This window comes from Pelobates fuscus, chromosome 9, assembly GCF_036172605.1.
Source record: "Pelobates fuscus isolate aPelFus1 chromosome 9, aPelFus1.pri, whole genome shotgun sequence".
In the NCBI taxonomy this organism is placed as follows: domain Eukaryota; kingdom Metazoa; phylum Chordata; class Amphibia; order Anura; family Pelobatidae; genus Pelobates; species Pelobates fuscus.
The window spans coordinates 140,752,908-140,779,689 of record NC_086325.1 but is presented as its reverse complement, the minus strand read 5'-3'; the positions used below and the strand labels follow the sequence as shown (position 1 = coordinate 140,779,689).

Here is a 26,782-nt window from a genome sequence, read left to right as displayed (position 1 = left end):
TTTCCATTTTCATCTGTTCAAAACAGTCATGAGGTGTTTCTGGGTCATAATCATTCTTTATGACCAGATCTTGAAATTCCTTTTCCAGGAAATGGCGTGGCCATGCTTCTAGAAGGTCAGTTGTTGGGTATTTGACAATACCATTTTCCTGTAGCTGTTCTTCATTCATGGTGGCCCATAGTTTTGCCATGGGCCCAAGGTCATTCCATGACTTTGTCTTCAACTTGGTAACAGGAATATGTGGGATAGCAGTATCCCAATGACGGTAAAGGTAGTTAAGTTGTTGAGGTAGTTGGACCAAGACCATGCTATTGCCTTCAGAGTCACAATAGAAGTCTTGTGCAGTGAGCTTTACATCGGTCCGGTGGTAAAGCTCATCTTCATAGCAAGGTTCAGGAGTAATGTTCGGTTTGTACCACATGGTGCAGAAGGCGTAATCTGGGCCTTCACAGAGAGGTTTTTCACCTTCATAAAATGTCAAATGTGGATGCATGACTTTCTTGATACATCCACAGAGCAGGTGAATGTAGGTTTCATCCGTGATAAATCCATAGTAGATACCCCCCTCAGGGAGTGGAAGAAGAGTGGACGGATTAAGTACCTGACATCTTTGGATGGAAATGTTGTCAGGCAAAAGAAGATGACACTGTAAGCGTAGGTGTCTGGCTGGAGACACGTGCTTGAGCTGGACTTGGTTGATGATGGCAGAGATGTCATGAGGGGCCAAAACAACCAGAGGGTGGCCAAGGACCAGGTCTGAGGTTTTCTCTATGAGTTCTCTCGCAGCAAAAACAGCCCTGAGACAGGAAGGAGTCCCTCTGGCCACAATGTCCAGTTGACATGAGAAATATCCAATAGGCCTCTGGCGGCCTCTTAAGTCATTAGTTTGGGTGAGCACTCCTGTTGCGTGGCCTTGTCTTTCAGAGACAAACAATTTGAAAGCTTTGGAGTAGTCAGGTAGGCCCAAGGCAGGAGCGGAAGCAATGGCTCGTTTGAGAGCATTAAAATTGTCCATAGCTTCTTTAGTTAAACAGAAAGGGTCAGACTTAAGTGCGTCATAGAGAGGTTGCATGAGCAGAGAGGCTTCTGGGATCCATGCTCTGCAGTAGGAAATGAGGCCTAGGAAGGCATGAAGAGACTTAGAAGTCCTTGGAGGCGGAATATCCAGCACAGCTCTTACCCGGTCCCGAGTAAGATGTCTGGTACCTTGAGATAGGCAGTGTCCAAGGAAAATTACTGAAGGTTGGCAGAACTGTAGCTTGATGAGCGAAGCTTTGCATCCTTGTTCTGCCAAATAACAAAGCAGACTAATTGAGCACTCTTCGGTAGTGGGTATGTCATCTCCACAGAGCAGCAAATCATCCACATACTGAAGCAGGACAACTTCTGGGTGCTCGGCTTGCCATGGGTCAAGGATGGTGGCCATGGCCTTTGCAAATTGACTTGGTGAATTTTGTGCCCCTTGGGGCATGACAGTCCAGGTATACTGTTGCATTTCATGAGTGAAAGCAAACAGGTATTGACAGGAAGGGTCCAGTGGGACACTGAAAAAGGCATTGGCCAGGTCAATAACTGTAAAGAATTGTGCAGATGGTGGGACTCCAGAGAGCAGAGTATGAGGATTTGGTACAAGAGGGGTGTCCAGGACGGTAGCTTCATTAACAGCACGGAGGTCCTGGACCATCCTGTACTTCTCTGGTTCACCCTTTGGAGTTTTCTTTTTCACAGGAAATAACGGGGTATTGCATTCAGATTTACATTTGACAAGGGCACCCTTCTCCAAGAGTGCCTTAATGTGGACAGAAATTGCAGCTGACTGTGCTGGTTTTAATGGATATTGTGGTTTTCTTGGTAACTTAGCTCCTGGAATAAGCTTTACCACCACAGGGGGAACATTTAGGTGACCTATGTCCTCTGGGCCTGAGGACCATAACTTTGCGGGCACCTGTGTTTTTAATTCCTCTGGGAAATTGGACCTTAATTCTGCTGTCTCCTCACGGGGCTTTTCTAAATGCAGCATCAGAGGCAAAGAGCATAGGGCTGAGGTGTCTGATACAGACAGGGGTGTAAACATTTCTACCTGCCCATCCGGGGTAAAAGTGATGGATGCTTGCAGGCGTGAGAGGACATCAGCACCTAACAGGTTAATGGGGCATGTGGAGGATACTACAAAGCGAGCGAGCAGGCTAGAGCCAACTCGTAGCGGGGTTGTTAGAGGGCTATGTCTTGGCTGGCCATCCACTCCAACACAAGAGACATCAATATTGGACAGGAAAGATGGGTCTGGCAGGTCTCGTTCTCGTAGAACACTACGGGCTGCACCTGTGTCAACAAGAAATGTGGTAGGGTGGCCTTCAATGGGCAAAGTTACTGTAGCAAGTGGCCCCCCCTTATCCCCTGTAGACACTGCCATAACAGGGGTTAGTGACACAGGCTTGCCAATTTCCTAGTCATCTGGTTCCTCAATTATTGGAACCCCCTTCTCAGTCTTAGGGGCCGGGGCAGGCCTGTGTGGCTTTCTTGTCTCTCTCTTGGGTTCCGGGCAGTCGCTCTTAAAATGCCCTTTGACCTTACAATTAAAACAAACACCTTCCTCTGGTCTGGTACCCTTGGGAATAGGGGTAGTGCGTGCCACCATGAGGGGAGCAGAATTTGGCCTTCTAAGGGTCTGGACAGACTCTAGGCCCCTAGCAACTAGGAGTAAAGTATCTAGGGGAACAACCTTATATTCGGGGCGTGCAGCAATGATTCCCTTACGTATTGGGTCTTTAACACCTTGGACGAACGCACCGGATAACATTTGTGAATGAATCTTGTCAGTGAGATCAAACCCCAAATCTGTAAACATTTGGTACAGTCTTGCATGAAACCTTTCCACTGATTCTCCTTTTTCTTGAATAACATCAGTAAGGCCAGCAGCCTGATCCGCAAGTTTGTCCTTAGCCCATTCTCTTAGTTGGGTGCAAAAAGTTACTCCAGAGGAGTAATCAACATCACTGCTGAGTAGATTAGTACTGAGGTGTCGGGCCATGCTCGGCCAATATGCATCCCCTGCTTTAATAGCACAAATGCTCAGTAGATCACGCCATGCTGCGGAATAAGTCTTTTGAATTTGAACTATCCCTCGGTAGAAGGGCATAGGCTGTTTTTCTGGGTCAGGGAGTGATTTCATTAGAGCACTAGCTTGAGTGGGATTGAAAGCAACATATTTAGGAGGGGCTTGTTCTCCTCGACCCTTGTGGCCAAAGGGGTCATCGATAGAACGATGAGTTGGGGCTCCCGCGGCAAGCTCCGATGAGACATGGGACACCCTGTCCATCTCGTCATCATCGAATTCTATGATATTGGCTTTTTTCCGTGGAGCAGGGCCTGAATGAGGTGAAAGGATCGGTGGTTGGGAACGAGCCCCAGATGCGGGGGTAGCTAGCGAGTCATAACCTGGGGATAGGTAGTCACCGGGAATTACCGGCATCAGGGCCGAACTGGGGGCCGCCATATTGGTGGCCGGAGAAGGTACTACATTAGGGTTAAGGGAAGAAGTGGTGGCCATGTTAGAAGAGGGCACATCCGGGACAGACTGTGCCGGACTGGGCATGACCGGAACCTGGGGCGTGGCTTGGGGAGTGGAGAGTGGATATCCGGGATAGGGCAGGGCCATGGGATATGGGAAGGGGTAGGGCCAGGCTGGGGAGGGGAAGGAGGTGGGGTATTGAGCTGGGGTGGAGATGGGAGGGAACGGAGAGGGATTGGTAGGGGTGGGTGTAGAGGGAGGAGCCGGGGCAAGGGCGGAGGAGGTGGTTAGTTGGGTGGAAGAAGAGAGGAGGGGGTCATGAACAGAGAGAGAGTGTAGGGCAGGAATGGCAGATGAAATGTTAGGGGAAGGTATAGCAGGTAGCGTAGGGATGGATGAGGATGATGGGAATGTTAAAGATGGGGCAGGGGAAAAGAAAGATCCATCAGAATTCAAGACCGGGCAGACAGGGGAGGTGATGGGATGGGTATTGGGAGTGGGGAACATAGTCAGCTGGCTATCACTAATTGCTGACTGAACCTTGGGGATAGACATTCCCTGGGCGCCGGTTTTGGGCGCTGGCTGAGGATAGACCCCAGCAACACAATTATTATGATACACAAACAATTTCACACCTTTGTGATTTATCTCTTCCTCAACCCAACCTTCTAGCTGAATAGCCTTCGCTACTCTATACCATGCTTCAGCAGTCTTTAATAAACCATTATCTGTAAGTTTGCCTTTCTTTTCTGTCAGTAATCTACGCCAACTTTCTGGTTGCAATCTTCCACATGTCGGTACAGCAATTCTACACACTTTTGCAATCTTTTCAACACCTTTAACCATTTCCTCACCCTCTCTGTCTTCGACTAAATCACATGCTAACCAGCCCTTACTGGGCTTGCCTAAATCCTGTCCCATAATCCCTTTATCCCTATACCAGCGTCCTAGATATAGGGAGAGAGAAGGAAAACTGAACAAGAACGTCTACAATGCTCGACTGCCACCCGAGAATCGTGGGACTTTCTCAGGTGCGTCTTCCCAAAACGTAGACTAGTCACTGAATCCGCCTACCCGGGGTGGTAGACACGGATTGGAGCGAGGTGAGAAGTGTGTGACCAATCACTTCTCTTTTAAGAGGAATGGGAGTGGATAGTATAATAATATAGGAAGTACAGAAAAGATGAAAGACAAGGAAAATCCTTAGAGACAGACACAGGAGTTCATGAGACTCCTAATTAGACAAACAAGACAACAATACAATTGAAATACAGTGCATGCATCGCAGTTCAAATGAAATCAACAATAATCCCTTTCCTTTACTCGTGTGCTTACTCCAAAGTCACCTCCCTCAACCCCGTAGTGTCTCCGCTCGGAGAACGACTTTCGTAAGTCTCACTACCAGCGGCCACGGAAAACAACTGACACCGGTCTGAGTTCCGTCAGCCTCTCTCTACTCTGCAGTCCACAAGAATGTGGCCACGTCTATCCTCACTCCCGTAGTGCCCCTATAAAACCCACTTTATAAGTCTCACTACCACGTGATGCGGAAAACAAGCAATGCCTACTTGAATCCCCCCAGGAAACAGAGTCCCCCTCACAAATAAAACAGAAAACTGGAATTCCACAAACCCCAGCGCTCAGGGTTGTGGTTACCAAAACCGGACTCCCCTCAGCCGAAGCTGTGGGTTACCAAAACCGGACTCCCCTCAGCCGAAGCTGTGGGTTACCAAAACCGGACTCCCCTCAGCCGAAGCTGTGGGTTACCAAAACCGGACTCCCCTCAGCCAAAGCTGTGGGTTACCAAAACCGGACTCCCCTCAGCCAAAGCTGTGGGTTACCAAAACGCTAGCTAGACTGTAAAACGGGCAACAGAAGACCCCCAGGAACACATCCACAGGTCCACCCCCCCTTTTATCCCAAAAAGGGGCAAAATACAAATAGATAAGCAGACAAACCGAAGACCCAGGCAAATTCCCTCAGGTCCACCCCCCTTTATCCCAAAAAGGGGAAAACAAGCAAGACAGAACCCCAGGCAAATCCCCTGCAGGTCCACCCCCCCTTTATCTCAAAATGGGGAAACAGGCAAACAATTCAAACACACCCAGGCAACAGATAGACTAAAATGCAGGTAAACAAGTGAGTAACGAGACACCGGGCAAGATATTACCTGTCTTTGATGTCCTCCCGGGAAGCAGTCACAGACACGTGGACGGGTCAATCAAAGGGGCTGGAACGTACCGGTGGCTCTGCAGAAGTCTCTACCGTGTATCTGGAGGTGATCAGTCTCCCTTCCTTCCCCCTGGATTCCTCCGTCCACCCTTGTCTTCCTTAGGACGGCTCACCGGCCAGACATAGCCCGGTGCCCCACGTTGGGCGCCAAGTTGTTATGGTACTTTTTGAAAGTAAACCAAAAAGTTCAGAGTCTATCTGTTCCTGTCCAAATCAATAAAATTAAATTGCGTATATACGCTGAAGTAATTAAGTCTGACACACGAGGTTCAGGTTAAAATAACTTCGAGAAAGTTTATTGGCAAGTGAAGAAAAAGCGGGCGCGCAGGCCCTTTTAAGAGGCATTTTGCGTCATCATTGATTATTAGAATATCAGCAAATAAACATCATCAATTGGATTAATTGTTAAGTGACGGAGTTAGTGTCTTACCTATTGGTTAGTGAAATTAAGAGGTTAGTCCCGTGCCCACCCATCAGAGGTGGGATTATTCTGGACACGGGTGGGGGACAAGGGGGTCCTAAGCGTCATTTTACACGGTCAGTGATATCAGGCTTTATGTCCAGGTGCAAGGTCTCTTATGAATAGAACATTTCATTACTACTGTGTTCTGTGGCCTTCAAACTATACTATCTTACAAGCTCTTAAGGAGTAGCCAGCAAGTCTTAAGGAGTAGCCAGCACCTCCTGGTACTTGTCCTTGAAGGAAACACGGTCTTTGTCTACTGTATTAATTGGGTTGAGAAGTTCAGTCACGTAATGTAGTTTTAAAATGAACAAGTTAAGTCATGAGGACAAAATGGAGGATTGAAGAAGTCAGGTTATGAGGACAAAATGGAGGATGAAGTCACAGTATAAAGTTAAAATGGAGTTAGTACAATAATTCAATACAAGTACAATAAAGATTTTTAATAATTCCACATCAACTGTGGCACTCTCTCAGTCCGCAGTCTATACTGTGTATTACTGTAGCACTCTCTCAGTCCACAGTCTGTACTGTGTATTACTGTAGCACTCTCTCAGTCCGCAGTCTGTACTGTGTATTACTGTAGCACTCTCTGTCTGCAGTCTATGCTGTGTATTACTGTAGCACTCTCTCATTCCGCAGTCTGTACTGTGTATTACTGTAGCACTCTCTCAGTCCGCAGTCTGTACTGTGTATTACGGTAGCACTTTCTCAGTCCGCAGTCTGTACTGTGTATTACTGTAGCACTCTCTGTCTGCAGTCTATGCTGTGTATTACTGTAGCACTCTCTCATTCCGCAGTCTGTACTGTGTATTACTGTAGCACTCTCTCAGTCCGCAGTCTGTACTGTGTATTACGGTAGCACTTTCTCAGTCCGCAGTCTGTACTGTGTATTACTGTAGCACTCTCTCTGTATGCAGTCTATACTGTGTATTACTGTAGAACTCTCTCAGTCCGCAGTCTGTACTGTGTATTACTGTAGCACTCTCTCAGTCCGCAGTCTGTACTGTGTATTACTGTAGCACTCTCTCAGTCCACAGTCTGTACTGTGTATTACTGTAGCACTCTCTCAGTCCGCAGTCTGTACTATGTATTACTGTAGCACTCTCTCAGTCCGCAGTCTGTACTGTGTATTACTGTAGCACTCTCTCAGTCCGCAGTCTGTACTGTGTATTACTGTAGCACTCTCTCAGTCCGCAGTCTGTACTGTGTATTACTGTAGCACTCTCTCTGTCTGCAGTCTATACTGTGTATTACTGTAGCACTCTCTCAGTCCGCAGTCTGTACTGTGTATTACTGTAGCACTCTCTCAGTCCGCAGTCTGTACTGTGTATTACTGTAGCACTCTCTCAGTCCGCAGTCTGTACTGTGTATTACTGTAGCACTCTCTCAGTCCGCAGTCTGTACTGTGTATTACTGTAGCACTCTCTCAGTCCGCAGTCTGTACTGTGTATTACTGTAGCACTCTCTCAGTCCGCAGTCTGTACTGTGTATTACTGTAGCACTCTCTCAGTCCGCAGTCTGTACTGTGTATTACTGTAGCACTCTCTCAGTCCGCAGTCTGTACTGTGTATTACTGTTGCACTCTCTCAGTCCGCAGTCTGTACTGTGTATTACTGTTGCACTCTCACAGTCCGCAGTCTGTACTGTATATTACTGTAGCACTCTCTGTCTGCAGTCTATGCTGTGTATTACTGTAGCACTCTCTCATTCCGCAGTCTGTACTGTGAATTACTGTAGCACTCTCTCAGTACGCAGTCTGTACTGTGTATTACTGTAGCACTCTCTCAGTCCGCTGTCTGTACTATGTATTACTGCAGCAATCTTCCAGTCCGCAGTCTGTACTGTCTATTACTGTAGCACTCTTTCATTCGACAGTCTATACTGTGTGATACTCTAGCACTCTCTGTCTACAGTCTATGCTGTCTGGTACTGTAACTCTCTCAGTGCTTGATGTGAGATACTGTAGCACTCTCTCCTATGCTGTGGAGTACTGTAGCACTCTATCAGCTTATGATTCGTGGTACTGTAGCACTCTCTCATTCTTTGCTGTGTGCGCTGTAGCACTCTCATTGTTTGCTGTGTGTGCTGTAGCGCTCTCTCATTCTTTGCTGTATGTGCTGAAGCACGCTCTCATTCTTTGCTGGGTGTGCTGTAGTGCTCTTTCATTCTTTGCAGTATGTGCTGTAGCACGCTCTAATTCTTTGCTGGGTGTGCTGTAGCACGCTCTCATTCTTTGCTGGGTGTGCTGTAGCACGCTCTCATTCTTTGCTGGGTGTGCTGTAGCACGCTCTCATTCTTTGCTGGGTGTGCTGTAGAGCTCTCTCATTCTTTGCTGTGTGTGCTGTTGCACGCTCTCATTCTTTGCTGGGTGTGCTGTAGCACGCTCTCATTCTTTGCTGGGTGTGCTGTTGCACTCTCTCATTCTTTGCTGTATGTGCTGCAGCACACTCTCATTCTTTGCTGTGTGTGCTGTAGCACGCTCTAATTCTTTGCTGGGTGTGCTGTAGCACGCTCTCATTCTTTGCTGGGTGTGCTGTAGCACGCTCTCATTCTTTGCTGTGTGTGCTGTAGCACGCTCTCATTCTTTGCTGGGTGTGCTGTAGCACGCTCTCATTCTTTGCTGTGTGTGCTGTAGCACGCTCTCATTCTTTGCTGTGTGTGCTGTAGCACTCTCTCATTCTTTGCTGTGTGTGCTGTAGCACTCTCTCATTCTTTGCTGTGTGTGCTTTAGCACGCTCTCATTCTTTGCTGTGTGTGCTTTAGCACGCTCTCATTCTTTGCTGTGTGTGCTTTAGCACGCTCTCATTCTTTGCTGTGTGTGTGCTTTAGCACGCTCTCATTCTTTGCTGTGTGTGCTTTAGCACGCTCTCATTCTTTGCTGTGTGTGCTGTAGCCCGCTCTCATTCTTTGCTGGGTGTGCTGTAGCCCGCTCTCATTCTTTGCTGGGTGTTCTGTAGCACGCTCTCATTCTTTGCTGGGTGTGCTGTAGCACGCTCTCATTCTTTGCTGGGTGTGCTGTAGCACGCTCTCATTCTTTGCTGGGTGTGCTGTAGTGCGCTCTCATTCTTTGCTGGGTGTGCTGTAGTGCTCTCTCATTCTTTGCTGGGTGTGCTGTTGCACGCTCTCATTCTTTGCTGGGTGTTTGCTGGGTGTGCTGTAGCACGCTCTCATTCTTTGCTGGGTGTGCTGTAGCACGCTCTCATTCTTTGCTGGGTGTGCTGTAGCACGCTCTCATTCTTTGCTGTTTGCGCTGTAGCACTCTAGTTCCAGCTATTCTGTAAGGTATTATAGCACACTCTGTCTGCGCTATGTGGTACTGCACGACTTTACAGCCTATGCTGTTGGACACTGTAATACTTTGTATATGTGCTGTGAGATATTGTAGCACTTTGTAAGGCACTGTAACACTTCCTCTATCTATGTAGTATTGTAGCACTCTCGCATTCTGTAGGTCTGTGCTGATGTAACACTCACTCACACTGATGTCATTCTCTGGAGTGCTGTACTGTCAGTCTCTGGAGGGAGGTAGTGCACCGAGTGCTAGTCTCTGCTGTGCTGTCAGTCTCTGGAGGGAGGTAGTGCACCCAGTGCTAGTCTCTGCTGTGCTGTCAGTCTCTGGAGGGAGGTAGTGTACCCAGTGCTAGTCTCTGCTGTGCTGTTAGTCTCTGGAGGGAGGTAGTGTACCCAGTGGTAGTCTCTGCTGTGCTGTCATTCTCTGGAGGGAGGTAGTGTACTCAGTGCTAGTCTCAGCTGTCCTGTAGTTCTCTGGAAGTCGTAGTGTACCCAGTGCTAGTCTCTTCTGTGCTGTCATTCTCTGGATGGAGGTAGTGTACCCAGTGCTAGTCTCTGCTGTGCTGTCATTATCTGGAGGGGGGTAGTGTACCCAATGCTAGTCTCTGCTGTGCTGTCAGTCTCTGGAGGGAGGTAGTGTACCCAATGCTAGTGTCTGACGTGCTGTCATTCTCTGAATGGAGGTAGTGTACGCAATGCTAGTCTCTGCTGTGCTGTCAGTCTCTGGAGGGAGGTAGTGTACCCAATGCTAGTCTTTGCTGTGCTGTCATTCTCTGGAGGGAGGGAGGAAGTGTACTCAGTGCTAATCTTTGCTGTGTTGTCAGTCTCTGGAGGGAGGTAGTTTACCCAGTGCTGGTCTCTGCTGTGCTGTCATTCTCTGGAGGGAGGTAGTGTACTCAGTGCTAGTCTCAGCTGTCCTGTAGTTCTCTGGAAGTCTTAATGTACCCAGTGCTAGTCTCTGCTGTGCTGTCAGTCTCTGGATGGAGGTAGTGTACCCAGTGCTAGTCTCTGCTGTGCTGTCAGTCTCTGGAGGGAGGTAGTGTACCCATGATAGTTTCTGCTGTGCTGTCATTCTCTGGAGGGAGGTAGTGTACCCAGTCTTAGTCTCTGCTGTGCTGTCAGTCTCTGGAGGGAGGTAGTGTACCCAGTGCTAGTCTCTGCTGTGCTGTCATTCTCTGGAGGGAGGTAGTGTACCCAGTCTTAGTCTCTGCTGTGCTGTCAGTCTCTGGAGGGAGGTAGTGTACTCAGTGCTAGTCTCTGCTGTGCTGGCATTCTCTGGAGGGAGGTAGTGTACCCAATGCTAGTCTTTGCTGTGCTGTCATTCTCTGGAGGGAGGGAGGAAGTGTACTCAGTGCTAGTCTCTGCTGTGCTGTCTGTCTCTGGAGGGAGGTAGTGTACTCAGTGCTAGTCTCACCTGTGCTGTAGTTCTCTGGAAGTAGTAGGGTACCCAGTGCTAGTCTCTGCTGTGTTGTTAGTCTCTGGAGGGAGGAAGTGTACTCAGTGCTAATCTTTGCTGTGTTGTTAGTCTCTGGAGGGAGGTAGTGTACCCAGTGCTAATCTATGCTGTGCTGTCACTTGGTTCATTGTCTCTCTCTTGTCTCCTAGTACACAGATGCCGACAATGTTCTGTCCAATGAGAATACATTGCAGCTGCTTATGGCTGAGAATAAAACTCTGATCGCTCCCATGTTGGATTCACAGACTGGATATTCCAACTTTTGGTGCGGAATAACCCCTCAGGTTGGTTCACTTGCATTGTTTATTTCCCAGTGCATGGTGGGACTTTTAGAGAAGTTCTATTATTTCTCATTAAATCTGTTCTAAAGTCCAAATGAGTTTGACTGTAGTTAGTAATAGGGTTTTATTTAGTTTAGTATGTTTTACATATCTTGTGGGGTTTTTTCTACAACTTCCTTTACAGGATTATTCACTAAAGTGTGAATTAGTGAAAATTTAGGGGGCGGGGCCGAACCGCCATGCTGAACAGTCACACACCAGAGCAGCTCCTGCAGTATTTACTAAATTTAGCCTAAAAACACCAAAAACCAGCACTAATTTGCCGACTGACAGCTGTGACCCAGTGCAAGAAGACACCCTGGTCCTGAGGAGAGGCTTGCTGCACAGTTTTAGTCCCTTGGAGGGGTGCTCGCCGTCACCTAAGATGGAGAGCGCTCGGGCGGTGAGTGGGACAGACGGCCGCTGCCCTGCTATCCTGCTTACCAGTGGTCTACCAGAAGCACAAAGTTAGGTGGCTGTGGCCCCGTCCCCCCCCCCTCTGGACCGTTGGGGGTGATCCCGGGCCCCACCCTGTGGCCCCCTGTGAGAGCGAGACCACCAGCATTTCATGCCGCGGCAGTGTCAAACTAGAGCACGGATGCCGCATACAAGATGGCGGAGACCGCGTGCTGAGCCACATCTGCTAGAGGGAAGCTCCCTCCTCACTTGACTCAGCATCAGCGGACTGCCGGAGCGAATTAAACCAGAATCGGTGATTACCTGCTATGACCACACTAAGAGCCAGAGATCCGGTCCTGGGATGAGCCAAATATGGTAGAGCAGCCAAATACCACACAAACGCAAGAGCCGAGGTCGGCAAATGCAAATCACTGCCCAAGCACGCTCCAACCTACAACCCTCAGCCAGAGGCATTGATCCACCGTTCTTGCCTCACCTGCCGTACCTCCCAAACCAATGCGTAATAGGCGAAAAACCTGGGCTGACTGCCTGCAGCTGGGGAGTTAAAACTGGGGAGTAGCACGTCTACTAGGATCCGTACTCTGCATGGGACGGCTAACTTGAGGAGACGCAAGTTAATCACCTGGGGACTACCACTCTGACACTCACCTGGCATAAAACCACCACGGAGACTATCATGCTGTCATCCCTCCTTGATTCCTCAGATCCCTCGGACACTTACTGTCATCTTTTTAGCACGGGGGCGGCGGGGGGTAGAAAAGCTTCAGAATAAGCTCACTTATCAGATGTTCTCACATAATATTGTTATCGAGCTACCTAGTAACTAAGCTAAGTGTAATGTTGGTTTACTCAGGAATAAGCATTTACTCACTCATTAAGCGTCTGCTACACTGTTATATCACATTACCAGCGGATAAGCCTGATTAACCTCTTACATGCACGCAAAGATTTGCACTATACTACTGTCTATTCTCATATAATATAATATAAAAAAAATGTGCATAGCCTATCCATGCCATAGGATTATTTTTCCATGCTTTGAAAATACTGGCATTTGCTGTTGTGGCATTGCTGGCATAATGTATTTTGCTTAACCAATGCACGACAAAATAAAGAATAAAAAAAAAAAAAAAATTCTCTGAGACAGCTATGTTTTTTATTTTGTATATTTTGACCTAAAATGTGAAAATCAAATGAATTCCAGACTGATCACATTTTAGTGAATGACAAGAAAATGGAAAAATAACTACTGATCAGGGACATATCTTACACGAGGCAAACAAGGCATCTGCCTTGGACGGCACTTTGGAGGGGGCGGCAAAAAAAGCCACCCCCAAACGCACAGGCAGGTCCCTTGCTTGCCTCGTGTTCTGGGGGGTTCAAGAGCTGGCCAGCTGGCCACTTTTGAGCCCCCCCGAGGCTGGCAGAGACCAGCGAGGGAGCATACTCACCTGAGCTCTTCCTGTTCAGCTCCCTCCGCGCCGCTTAATGAAGCTGGGAGCCGGAATATGACGTCAGACCGGCTCCCGGCATCACTAAGCAGCGCGTGAAGGAGCTGAGCGGGAAAATCAGAGCTCCCTCGCCGCCTACTCAGCCTGTCCGCCCCTGCCTGCCCGACCAGCAGCCCTACTGGACAGGTAAGTAATCCACTACAGCTCTCCCAGGGAGGCTGGGTGGATTTAAAATAAAAAAAAAATAATTGGTAATGTCTGTGTGTGTGTCTGTGAGTAAATGTGTGTGTGTGTGTCTGTGAGTAAATGTGTGTGTGTGTGTGTCGGTCAGTGAGAGTGTGCATCTGTCAGTGTGTTCCCGAGTAATAGTGAGTGTGTGTGTGTGTGTGTTTGTCATTGTTTGTCAGTGTATATGAGATTGCATGCCTGTCAATGAGTGTATGCATCTATCAGTAAGTTTGTGCGTCTGTCAGTCAAAGTGCGGCCTTGAAGGGGTGGGGAAAATTTAAATTAAAAGGGGAAGGGGAGTGCCCGAGCACCGTCCTGCCTAGGGCAGCACAAATCCTAAATACACCACTGCTACTGATTGCAGTCAAATGTATTAATAAGTCATATCTATGACTTTATACAAATTAGTTACACAATATTCAGTTTCAAAAAGGTATATTTCTTATAATTCACTTATTTTTATTATTTTTTTTGCAATATCTTTCTTATCGCACTTTTCTCCAACAGGGTTTTTACCGCCGGACACCTGATTATTATCCAACTGTGAACCGGCAGCGCACAGGCTGTTTTCCAGTACCCATGGTTCACTCCACATTCCTTGTGGATCTTCGAAGGGAGGAGAGTCACCGCTTGGCTTTTTACCCTCCTCACGTCAACTACACCTGGACCTTTGATGACATCATCGTGTTTGCTTACTCATGTTTAGCAGAAGGTGTGTGAAACCTTTTTAAAAAGCTACTATTCTTAATTCAAAATCACTATGAGCTAGGCTTTATACCCATCAGTTTCTAGTCTAGTGGGGGAGATGTTTGAGGAACATTAGAGACTAAGTCTAGCCCATATATTTTAAAACTACAGCTTCCATGATGCTTTGTCATTCTAAAGGCATGCAAAGCATCATGGTAGTTGCAGTTCTACAAAAAGCAACCTTGTGGGCACCCCTTGTACCCATTTGGGTATTCCAAGTAAAAAAAAAAAAAAAAAAAAAGGTTCCCACCACCGACTGCAATCATTATCACATGGCCAACAGCTTTCCCTTTTTAAGATAAAATGAAAGGTAAACACATATCAGAAGATATTATCTTACTGTTTAGAAATAATAGATAATAATATTAACAAAGTATTTATTATACTTTGAAGGGCTGAGTCAACCCTGCCAGGATTTGAAACTGCGACCCAAGGGTTAGAACAGATTCTGCTGATGCATTAGCCCACTGAGCTATTTCACCGGCCTTAAGATTGCAAGCTCTTTAAAACAGGTCTCCACTGAATGTAAGGCCACCCTGGTTGAGTGTCTTGTTGTATCTGTTCTAGGAGTACAAGGCTATGTGTGTAACAACCACCACTACGGTTACATCAATGTTCCGGCTCAGCCACATCAAGAAATGGAGGACGACCATCTAAACTTTGTGCACCTTATGCTGGAAGCCATGGGTGAGGAACAGTTGTGGGGGGTGAGAAAGGGTGAAGGAGATCAAGAAGATTTGTTCTAAAAATATTTTTGGTGGCGGGAAGTGTCAACCCTAGTAAATGGAAAGATTGGTAGACCCTGATTTAATCACAGCCTATTGCTTGTTTTCTTTGGTCTTTAGCAGTTGAAGGTGTCACGTTCCTTCCTTCTGAGTTTGTTCCTGCCCCACAAAGGAACCCCGACAAGATGGGGTTTGATGAGGTACCATGTTTTTTTGTCACTAATATTTGTCCTTTCTCTCATATTATGCTCTACCTGACTACACACATTCTCTAACCACCTCCTTATTTCAATGTGACTTACATTTTAATAATCCTCTTTATTCATTTTGTAAACTACTAATTTACAGAACTTTACTACAACCAGATACAGTGAGTTAGATTAAACTTGGATGTGTACTGAAAATGCCACTATAGTAAACCTAAGACCAGTTTGTGAAGAAGGTCAGAATTAAGAGTGCCGTAATTGGTCTTTAAAAGGCACATACAAAATAAAGATTTATCTCTGCAGTTGCTGTGAGTGATGGTACCTACCTGAGAGACCTCATGATGATCTATTATGATTGGCTGGGGTGTGTACTTGAGACGCTTAATCAACCATGAGATGACATAAGTAAAGCTACATCTATATCAAAAGTACAGACATTCTTTTAAAGGCATTCTATAGTGTAAGGAATAGAAATTTGTATACCCCCCTCCCGGAAAAAATAAATAAAATTGCGCAGTTTTTTTGTATGTGCCGGTTTGTGTCTCTGTGTTAAGGTGTTTGTATGTGCTAGTGTATGCATCTGTGTGTGTGTGTGTGTGTATATTTGTGTATCAGATACACACACACACTGGCACATCGTAGCACACAGATACACACACACACACACACACCTTGACACAGTGTGTATGTGTGTGTGTGTGTGTGTGTGTGTGTATGTATGTATCTATCTGTGTCCATATGTGTCAAAGTGTGTGTATCTGTGTTTGTATGTGCCGGTGTGTGTTAAGGTGTGTATATCTATGTACGTGCCAGTGTGTGTATCTCTGTGTCAGTGTGTTTCTGTGTGTATGTATATGTATCTGACACACAGATATATACACACACACACTGGCATATAGTTGCACACAGATATACACATAGTGACATATACACACACTGGCACATACACATTGACACATACACACAGTGTCATATACACACATACACACACATACTTAAATACACACAGTGACACATACACAAACCTTGACACACAGATACACAGACTCTTTGACAGACACACATACATTCTCACTGACAAACACACACATACTCTTTGACAGACACACAAACACATACAAACTCCCCAACAGACACACAATGTAATATTTCTTACCGCTGGTTCAGTGGGGCTGCTGGGCTAAGTGTGCGGTCCCTGGGGTCCAGTGGCGCCCACTGGCGAGCAGGCAGCAAGGGAGCAGTGATCTCCCTGCTCAGCTCCCTTGTGCACCTCTTAGTAATGCCGGAGCTGGAGTGATATCATATTCTGGCTCCAGCATCCCTGCTGTGAGCAGAGAGATCACTGCCCACTGCTCCCTTGCCGCCAGCGGCCATTTAATAAAAAAAAGTTTGGCAGAACCCCAGTTGTGTCCTTATGGAACACCAATTGGGAAACGCTGTCTTACACTGTAATTCCCTCTGTCCCCCTCCCCAGCACTGCAAGAGTTAAAAAAAACAAAAACAAAAACAACAAATTTTTTTTTTTTTTTTGTAAAAATATTTTATTGTTTTCAAGTAGCATAAAGGGATACAGAAAGGAAGAGGGAGGTAAAGACAATACATTTCATCGATGGTGCTTTTTACAATGAAATCACCTCATGCAAGACAATGTCAGTACAGTAAACCATATGGCAACACAGTATATCTATATCCTCTTATTTTAATAAATCCTGAGTTATGTTCCTGAAAAACTGTAGCATGCTGTCAGCTTATGCTGCCCTTTACAACCTTGTAGTCTCTCTCTTGATTGTATAGTGTGATAGGGTGTTCGTAGGGTATGCGTAGGTGTAGTAATACTAGAAGATATAATTATAGATCTTTCGAGTTGCATGTTTATTGTGATGTAGTCCCATCCAAAGGGATATAAATTGTACCCTTAACTTAGTATTCCTATAATGTTTTCACATGTGTCTATATTCCAGCATCTTAGATGTTGTCTGTCCTCTAGATGTTCTATTGCTTTGTTTGCTAGTTGTTCGATTTTTAACCTCATTCCTTTCCCTCTCTAGCTATGTAAGAGGGGTAGTAACTGGGGTGAACTAGGACGGATCAAACAAGGGGGGAGAAGGAAGGGAGGAATTCGGTCATTTGTCTTACGCGATTTTGCTTAACCTGAAGTAACCAGCAGGTCATTTTGTAGGAAGGTTTTTATTCTGTCTCCATAATTCCCATTTGTCCCATGCTGTGGACCACGTTGTGTTTCTAGATCTTTTCTTTCTTGTTTCCAGTTCATATGTTTTAGTTATGTCTATGTCCTCAAGGCATTTTTGAAAGTTTGGTGGGCAAGTTTTTAACCATGATCTCCCTATTGCGGCTAGGGCTGCTATTATAGAATGGTATGTTAAGTAACGGTCAATTGTTGATAGGTCTTTCGGTATTACCAACAAGAGATATGTATCTGGTGTATGTGGTAGCGTTGTTCCTATGATTGATGTAATCGTACTGGAGACCTCCTCCCAAAACGTTTTAAGCTGTGGACAGGACCACCACATATGGAGCATGGTTCCTAATTCTGCTTGGCATCTCCAGCATGTCTTAGTTCTTTTTGCGTCCATTTTGTGTAGTTTAGTTGGTACTAGATATGCCCTATATAGGACTTTCCTACTAATTTCGATATGCATAGTATTTAGTGTAAGGTTTTTATGTGCCATGAATATTTGTGACCATGTTTCCTCAGGTATTGTCATGTTGAGGTCTCTTTCCCATGCCTTTTTGAATTTAGGTTCAAATGATTTATCGTATTTTGTAATCAATTGGTATAAATGTGATAATATTCTGGGGGGAGATTTGGAGGATGTACATAGTTTCCCTACTTCTTGTATTACTTTATTACATTGCTGTGGCTTGTTGGCGTTCGAATGTTTCCCTACCCATGATTTTAATTGCATATATGAAAAAAGAGCTTTCCCTGATAGGTTAAATTGTTGGGCAAGAGAGGTGAAATCAACCATGCGACCGTCAATCATTATTTGTGATAGATATCTAATCCCATGTTTAGTCCATAAGCCATAGTCAAACCCGGGGATAAGGATTTTGTATATCTGAAGAGGTAGTACTGGTAGGATGTGTGAGGTAAATCGATCTTTCCCTATAAGTTCGTCCCACGTTTGAAGTGTCGCTGCTGTAATTGGGCTAATGGATATTTTCTTGGGTCTATGTTCATTAGGCAACCAAGCCAGCGTTGGGAGTGGGAGCCCTCCCGCCAGTGTGGTTTCTATTTTCCCCCATGATGGTGGGTTGGTGTAATGATGTGAATGTACTAATGTGCTCAACATAGCTGCTTTATAGTATCTAGCTACATTTGGCATCCCCATCCCTCCGTCTTTAAAGTACTTATACATGACTTCTGCCGCTACTTTCGGGCGTCTCCCTCCCCATACAAAGTGATTTATACATTATTGAGATTCTCTGAGGAACTGCTTTTATTTGTAGTGTTCTGAAAAGGTATTGCAGTCGAGGTAATACCAACATCTTGACTGCTGCTATTCGTCCCATCCATGAGACATATTTATTTTTCCAACTTTGTAGTTGTTGTTTAATGGAGCTGAGTAGTTTTATGCGATTCGCTTTATATAGTTGGTGTAGTTGAGGCGTAATGTCTATACCCAAAAACGTTAAGTGGTTTAGTCTCCAGTCATATTGGTATTTAGTTTGGAGGAGTTTAAGTTGCTTTTTACTGATGTTTAAGCCCATAATTTGCGTCTTAGTGGTGTTAAGCTTATAGTATGAACAATTGCTGAATTCTGTTAGTATATCTTGGAGTATTGGGATAGAGATCTCCGGTTTAGAGATGGTGAGCATGACATCGTCAGCAAAAACAAAAAAATGTAACGCTTACCTTATACAGCCCCGATACCCCTCGGCGATGCGTCGCCGCTCCACCTCCTCCGATGCCATCCAACGGGGAGCTAATGCGCATGTGTCAGACGATCAAAAATCGCCTAGCAAGCAGAAAGTTCCTCTAGTCTGATTGACAGCGACTAGAGGCCGTCTTAATCCTGAAATCCTTCTCTAAAACTGCAATGATTTACATTACAGGACTAAGGGGGACTGTGACATTGCAACCACTTTAATGAACTCAATTGGTCTGGGTGCCTATAGTGTCCCTTTAAGATTATCCGGACAGTTTGTTTGAACTCTTCGTTCTGCTGTTCAAATTTTTCTGATTTTACTTTATTTCCCCAATCTGCCTGCCAATTAGAATAGATTCCAGTGGTACTAAAATCTTTGTCTCTGTGCCTTCATCCTAGATATTCCTGATTAACTTGCTACGTCGTCCTGAGAAACGGGAGAGAATGCTACACTCCCTGCATCAACAGGAGATATCGTGTCGAGTTCTGGATGCTGTAGATGGCAGGTATGCTGTTATTTAGGAGTAGTGTTATCAATTGTTCTTGTATAAATATTACTGGTTCTTGTAGACAGGGCCAGATTAAGAGCCCAGTGGGCCTGGAGGTGACAATTATGAGGGGCCTAATTACAGAATCTTATCGACAAAAAACACTAAAACAGTCATACCTCTTAAGCCTTATGTATCTGGTGGAGGGAAACTCACAGGCTGCAGCTATAAGAAAACTCAAAATCTCTTAAAATAGGCTAATCTCTCTCTAATTCATGTTTTCATCTTTCAAGTAAATCCATACCCCCTAACAGCAGTGTCCAGTGAAGCAGGAAATCAATAGGTGGTCTAAAAGGGTGGGCCACTGACGTGGATCATATAACCAGAACTTCCGAAAGGGATGAACATGCCCAAAGAGGAGGCGTGTCTCCCCTAAAGAATTGGAAGGCTACCCTGGCATGAATGCATGTCAGGCTGCCTGCCAATCATGCAGGCTGGCCAACAGCATCCTGAGCATGGCATAAATGCATCTAATGATGCGCTCGCGTCATGCTTTCTAAGGACTGTCCCCTTGCAATCACATGTCCACTTGTCTCCTTACCTTCTTACTAGCAGGAAGAAGCTCCTGGTATATAGTCTGAGACAGAGAAAAGGTGGATGTAGTGAGTGTAGAAGAAAGGGAACATGCCACAGTGTTAGAGAAACCAAAGTCAGCATTACCTTAACTAATTTCATTTCAGCTACTCCACATAAGTTTTGTTTCTATATATCCCTCTTAAGTTTCCATACTTAAGCAAGAGTATGTGAAGAGTAGTTAGGGTTTCCACCTTTCTTGGAAAAAAAAAAATACAGGCCTTGCTAATTTACATAACTAATTATGTATGTGTGACATAAGAGAAAATTCTGTAAAATCACCAAAAAACGACTTAGTTTGATTCTGCTGTATAGATGGATTGCTCTGTGTCTTCCTGTCATAGTGTCTCCCTGTCGCCCAGCGTCCCCATGTCGCCTAGTGTCTGTGTCCCCATGGTCCCAGTGCCCCCATGTTACTAAAGGACACTGTGAGACATGGGGACACTGAGACACTTTGGGACACTGAGACTATGTGTCACAGTGTCTCAGTGCCCCATGTCTCCCAGTGTCCCCAAGTGTCCCTATGTGTGTCTGTGTCCCCATGTCTCAGTGTCCCCATGTCTGTCTGTATCCCCGTGTCTACAAGTGTCTCAGCATCCCCAGAGGTCTCTCTGTGTCCCCATGTGTCCTTGCAGCCTTTACCCCATCCTTGAGCTGTAGGCAGTCTCTGCAGGCTGGGAGCTGCTGTCTGAACTCTCTGTGCTATGTAGCTGCTCCCCCGCGGATTAGTGAGTAGAGAGATGCAGGTATATGCTGTAACTTCCTAGCCCTGCCTCTCTCCACACACACAGCGACCCCTACTGGCCAGTGCTGGTATTGCAGAGTAATCTCTTTTTATACTGAGAAAAATACCGCCATTTGTATTGCCAGTATTACTGCAATAGCAGCACTGGCCAGGTGGCAACCCTAAGAATAGTGTGTAAAAAAAAACAAAACAAAAAAAACTTTTTTTACTTTTTTTTTTAAATCATTGGGCCTGGAGCTACAGCTCCATTAATCCAGCCCTGCTCAAACAAGTAACAGTAATTGTTCAGCAGTAGGTTAATTTGTTACAGAGAAAGTTGCTTGTTATCAATATGCTATATTCAATTTAATGGACTTTGGTTTTTGCTTTGTTTTTCAATATGATCTGTTGCAACCAATAGGGACCCACTGAAACAGCATGGGGACCCAACTTTGGGTCAAGAGCTGATTTTCCCCTCATTATTGCCTAGAGATATAAATCCTCTGCAAACACCATCTAACTGTAGATCTGTAAAGGTAGCCCTGCCCTTTGTGAGACAATACTTTAAAGGAACACTCCAGACCCCTAGAGCACTTTAGCTTGATGAAATGCTTCGAGGAGTTTGCCTCATTTTTCATTTTATAAAAAGAGCTAATTTCAGTAGATATTGCCACTTTGCCTTGCAAAGACACCTGCCTTGCAAAGACTTCTCATTGAGCCGCACTGGGAAGTCTGTGATTGGACAGTCACAGAAAGCCTGGGCGGGGTTAGAAGGGGAGGGCTTGCAAATTATTTTATACTTTTACAAGCTGTTTTTAGATATACGCCTAATTAAATGCATGCATGTATTCATTGGGGGAATAACTACAAATAGTGATTTAACAAAAAATACAATCTGGGCAGTGGAATGTTCCTTTACAAAAGGCCAAATTCTAAACCGGTTTTAAATATTTTATACAATCCAAAATGGAATGGAGTTGGTCTGGTCAAGATGCCTTATTAATTTTTTTTGAGTGAGCTACAGCTAGGGTTGGTGCAATATAGACAATTTCTTTATATTTTATTTTTATTTTCTTCTGTTTTCTCGTAATAAACCAAATGCTCTCTACAAAATGCCAATGGCATTTAGTACAATATTTCCATATCCCTTTCTCAAGTTCTCCTCAGTGATGCTTGGATGACATGTGTGGGTCGTATGTCACACTTGGCAGCTCTGCCCGTCATTCACCTTGTGATTCAGAATGTTCTAAAATATTTGATGGCTCTCTGGTGTAACTGATGTGTATTACTGTCCAGACACATTACACCGGAGACATTTGGAGCATATTACAGAAACTGTATTAGATGATCCTTGCAAATACAGTTTAATGTGAGTGATTGCTTGGTTTTATTTCCTACATGGGCAAACGGTGTGCCCATAATTTAGTCATCACGTACTTTGTGTAGTAAGAAAACTGTGACTTCTTTGACTTCAAGTTTAAGGGTACCTGCCAGGGCAGAAGGGTGTACTGCTTTCTTTAATAATATGGTGTATCTCTGTTTTCCCAGTGCTCTCAACAGCAGTGCTATTAAACGTATGGGCATCAACCTGCTTCCAGGATATTATGACCCATTCTCTGGCAGAACTCTTACGAAGGGTGAGGTTGGCTGCTTTTTGAGCCATTTCCAGATATGGAAAGAGGTAACTTTTACAGGACAGAGTCTTCCTTGATTTTGTTCCCAATAAACACACTCTTTTGCCACTTGACTTGCCATTTCTATTATGTACCAGTACGCCCACAGAACCAACAACATATACATATCCATAGTCACTTGGATCACATGTCGTCCGTTACAAATTTTGTCTAAACAGCAGCTAAACCTCGTGTATATTTTATATATATTGAACTGCTGTTTGCCTGTTTATGTTAGTGCAGTAAAGTGGCTAATCAAGTAATCAAGATAAAAACAGGTTTGCTGGACCAAGAACTAAATAATGAGCAATCACCATGGAAACTAATAGAATGACTAACAACATTTAGCACCTTGTTCCTCAAAATAGCACACGTTTAGCCTTGCTGAATCTTGCCCATAATAGTCAACAGGCATCAGAAGCAGCATTGCCCTGCCCAGAGCATTGGAGCCTTCTCTAAACTGGGAATAGCAGTAACAGAGGTGTTTCAGAATGTGATGTCCAAAGCCGACATAATTTACACTACTGGGCTCTCTGTCAAAGAAGAATCATAACCACTGCATTAGTTAGACTAGTGATGTCCCCTCTGGAATATCAATTTTGTGGGGGGGGGAGGGGGGAGGAATCTCTCTTTTTTATTTTCTTTTTTCCCTCTCTAGTTATCAATTTTAACTTTCTTTTTTTCTTTTCCTCTATAGATTGCAGAGAACCAGCTCAACGCGACCTTGGTGTTTGAGGATGATGTTCGCTTTGGATCATTCTTCAAAAGAAAAATGATGCGTCTCATGGACGATGTCCGCAAAGCTCAGCTCGATTGGGACCTGATGTAAGGAGAAACGCATGCAGTGACTAGTAATGAACACTGGGTATTATTAATGGTGTCTGCAGGGCAAGGCAAATCGTAAAGTGCCCAATTACTAAATGACACTCTTCTAAATAATGGCAAATGTATACTATGCTTTATATATCTTTCACTCCTGGTTTTTATCTTTTTTTTTCATCCTATTAACTGTACTATTGTAGATAAAATCGGACTTTATAACTTTAGTGCTGTCATTACACACACACACACACACACACACACACTCTCTCTCTCTCGACAATTTCTTGCTTCTACACATCTTCTACGACAGTAAGGTATGATGTAATGCGTCACGAGGGTTGACAGGCAGCCGCATTAAGTAGCAGTATTAATAGTAAGAGCTCAGAAGCTAATTAGCGAGGCAGTAGAATCAATAAATATATAAATTATGGTTGTTTCCTTGCTATGCCGAAACCACTTACATGTGATTGCTCCATGCCTTGCCTTATTTCTTCAACCCAACTCTACCTCACTCTCACTTCTGCCATGAAGCCCCACACTTACCATATGTATTAAACAATGATAAATAAAAAGGCCTTGCTAGCAGAGACCAGCCTGGGATCCATCATCAATGATCCCTTATTCGGCCCTGCCTGTACCTTTTTATGGAAGCTTTGGTTAGGTTAAAGCACAGAAGGTTTGAGGTGTGCTTCTGATAAATAACATGACGTGATTGGGTTTACCACCATGATTACATGAGGTCACTTTATAATTTAAAATAAATGGCATGGAGTCTCAGTGGTTAACAGGTTTCCTATCTCCTGCAAGATATGACAGGTGCCCTATTTCTAACTAATAAATCACATGCCATGGTGGTCTTACACAACCCCTATTTCCTGTGAGATATCATGAGTACTCATTTCTAATAATGAATACTCATTATTTAGAATGTTGGCTAATGACAGATCATTGTCTCCTGCAGATACATTGGAAGGAAGCAGGTGACTACAGATCCAGAGGAGCCTGTGGACGATGTACCATACTTAGTGGTGGCTGATTATTCCTACTGGACTCTGTGCTACATCATCTCACTGCAAGGAGCCCTGAAACTGCTGAATGCTGAGCCGCTGTCCAAAATGCTCCCAGTTGATGAATTTCTACCCATCATGTCCGACACACACCCAAAGTAGGTGTAACCTGGCTCAGTGTTACTTTGTGTTGCCTCTGTCTTTACATTGTGTCAGCTTCCTCCTCTCTTTGGCCTGGGTTTGTGATGGGTTTGTTTTTTTATCTCTTTACCTTTGATCTGTATTCATTAAACCAATAGTTGTGACTACAGTTACAAGTGAAATTTCATGAAAATGTTGCATGTCAACCTTTGTGATGATATCTAAGAATGTTCCCATCTCAGATGCGCATGATCCAACTTAAAATTTCGTAGATCCCCGTAGAATTGTGAATTCATTGTATCCTGGAATCATCCTTCCTCATTTTATGTGTTTCTTTTTAATATCTTCCCTTTTCATTCATAGCTAATGAGTTGTGTTATTTTTGTGTGCATGCTTCAATATTCTCCCTCCATCCCCACAGTGAGGAGTACAAGAAGCATTTTGTGAACCGCAACCTAAAGATGTACTCCGTGAACCCACTCCTTGTTTATCCCACCCACTACACCGGGGAGCCCAACTGGTTGAGTGACACGGAGACCTCCACTCTCTGGGATGATGATAACGTGCACACAGATTGGAGTGGCTCCCAAAAAACCCTCAAGGGCTCCAGGGGGGAGATTCAGCATGGTTTACACTCTTCATCTCATGATGAGCTGTGACCTGGAAAAATTAGATCAACAGTTGCAACTTTTGACATCCATCTGACCTCTTCCTTTTAATCGTGGATGATAAAAAAGGGATGTATGCACTAAATGAACTAACAAGTTAAAGTTTAAGGAAGACTTCACAGTGCACTTTACAGCATGTGTCTATGTTCTCTGATACTATTTATTATTGCTGAATGTGTTTTGCATATCACGTTTTTGGTTTGTGTTTCCAGTAGCAAAAGTCTTTTAGAAACTGAAAAAGTAAATCATCAGTTTCAGTGCTCTGTCGGTGTGTCCCACTGCTTCTCTGTGAAAGGCATTGGATTTGAACACCAGTCGTCCGTAATGATGGCATCACAGAAGCTGCCATGAGGAGAATCTCTAGGAGGTAGTGCCTACTTTGTCTCAGTATTTCTCTTGACTTGGTTGGAATTTCAGTGAAATTCCAACACAATCAAAATGAGTATTTCATTTAAAAAAAAGAGAGAGAGGAGGTGGAGGGAGGGGGGCGACAGTGCAGCTTTAAGGAACTGCATTTTTTTTCACTGTGTCACTAGCATTAAATACAGGCTTCTGAAACCGCTTCTAGGTAATTACAGTTTACAACGAAGTAGCTGCAAAGTTGTTGGGAATTTTTTTTATTTTTTTTACTGTTATATCTTTTTTTTGTATTTTAACTTAATTCCATTTTGATATTTCTAACCTGTACTGTAAGGGGTCTGAGGGTGTTATTCTAACGGTAAACGGTCACAACAGCTGCTTATGGTCTTCATTTCCAGTGAATGAGCATCATGGGAAATGTAGTTCAGAAATATTTGCAGTGTCATGGTCATCCATCATTCATCTACATCAGGGGTAGGCATCCTTCTGCACTTCTGTTGTTGTTTGTTTCATCATGGGAGATGTAGTCCACTACAGCTGGAGTGCCGTAGATTGCAGAATCTGCAGATTCTTATTTTTATGATGAAATATTTTGAAATCTAATAAATCTGTTTGTAAGTAAATTCCTGCTTTATGTGATGTGTTTTTTTTTTGTTCCCTGAAATACACTGTAACTCCCAACTCCCAAGTTCCATCGCTTGCAAGAAGGTACGGTCCCTCTTATGAAACCACAGTAAACAGTCCCGTTTTCTTATGCCGAGAAGGCGTCTCTTGTTAGACACAAAACGCGTTCTAATCATTTTTTTTTGTTTAGGGTGCCCACCCCTCCTTTGTCTCGATTTCTGTTTGGATTTGACTCCCCTAACAGATATATTTATTTTTGATAGTTTCTGCCTTGTGTGTATTTTTTTATACAATAAACACGCAACTGCAAGAAAAGTTCCTGCTGATTTCGTTGGAAGCGTCTTTGTGCAGTAGATATCCTTTTTTTCTCTATTAAGCTCATTTTCCTACCCGGCTATTCCATGCATCCACTACCCTCTCAGTAAAGTAATACTTCCTGATATTTTTAAACCTTTGCCCCTCTAATTTAATTTGTTCTTTTGATGTTGTAGTTTTTATTCTTTTAAATATAGTCTCCTCCTTTACTGTGTTGATTCCCTTTATGTATTTAAATGTTTCTATCATATCCCCCCTGTCTCGTCTTTCCTCCATGCTATACATGTTAAGATCCTTTAACCTTTCCTGGTAAGTTTTATCCTGCAATCCATGAACCAGTTAAGTAGCCCTTCTCTGAACTCTCTCTAAAGTATCAATATCCGT

General features: G+C 44.4%; 1 protein-coding gene across 2 annotated transcripts in view; it reads left to right on the top strand.

The window, feature by feature from the left end:
- The window catches only part of CERCAM (cerebral endothelial cell adhesion molecule), a 44,007-nt gene extending 18,784 nt beyond the window's left edge, over positions 1 to 25,223 (top strand). For both annotated transcript variants that reach the window (XM_063432584.1, XM_063432585.1), the window contains exons 4-12: positions 11,106 to 11,240; positions 13,883 to 14,087; positions 14,690 to 14,809; positions 14,968 to 15,047; positions 19,343 to 19,449; positions 22,337 to 22,469; positions 23,159 to 23,286; positions 24,245 to 24,448; positions 24,853 to 25,223. In XM_063432584.1, coding sequence (XP_063288654.1) covers positions 11,106 to 11,240; positions 13,883 to 14,087; positions 14,690 to 14,809; positions 14,968 to 15,047; positions 19,343 to 19,449; positions 22,337 to 22,469; positions 23,159 to 23,286; positions 24,245 to 24,448; positions 24,853 to 25,090 — 1,350 coding nt within the window. In that variant the 3' untranslated portion in view covers positions 25,091 to 25,223. The remainder of the gene's footprint in view (positions 1 to 11,105; positions 11,241 to 13,882; positions 14,088 to 14,689; positions 14,810 to 14,967; positions 15,048 to 19,342; positions 19,450 to 22,336; positions 22,470 to 23,158; positions 23,287 to 24,244; positions 24,449 to 24,852) is intronic.
- The last annotated feature ends 1,559 nt before the right edge of the window (positions 25,224 to 26,782 follow it).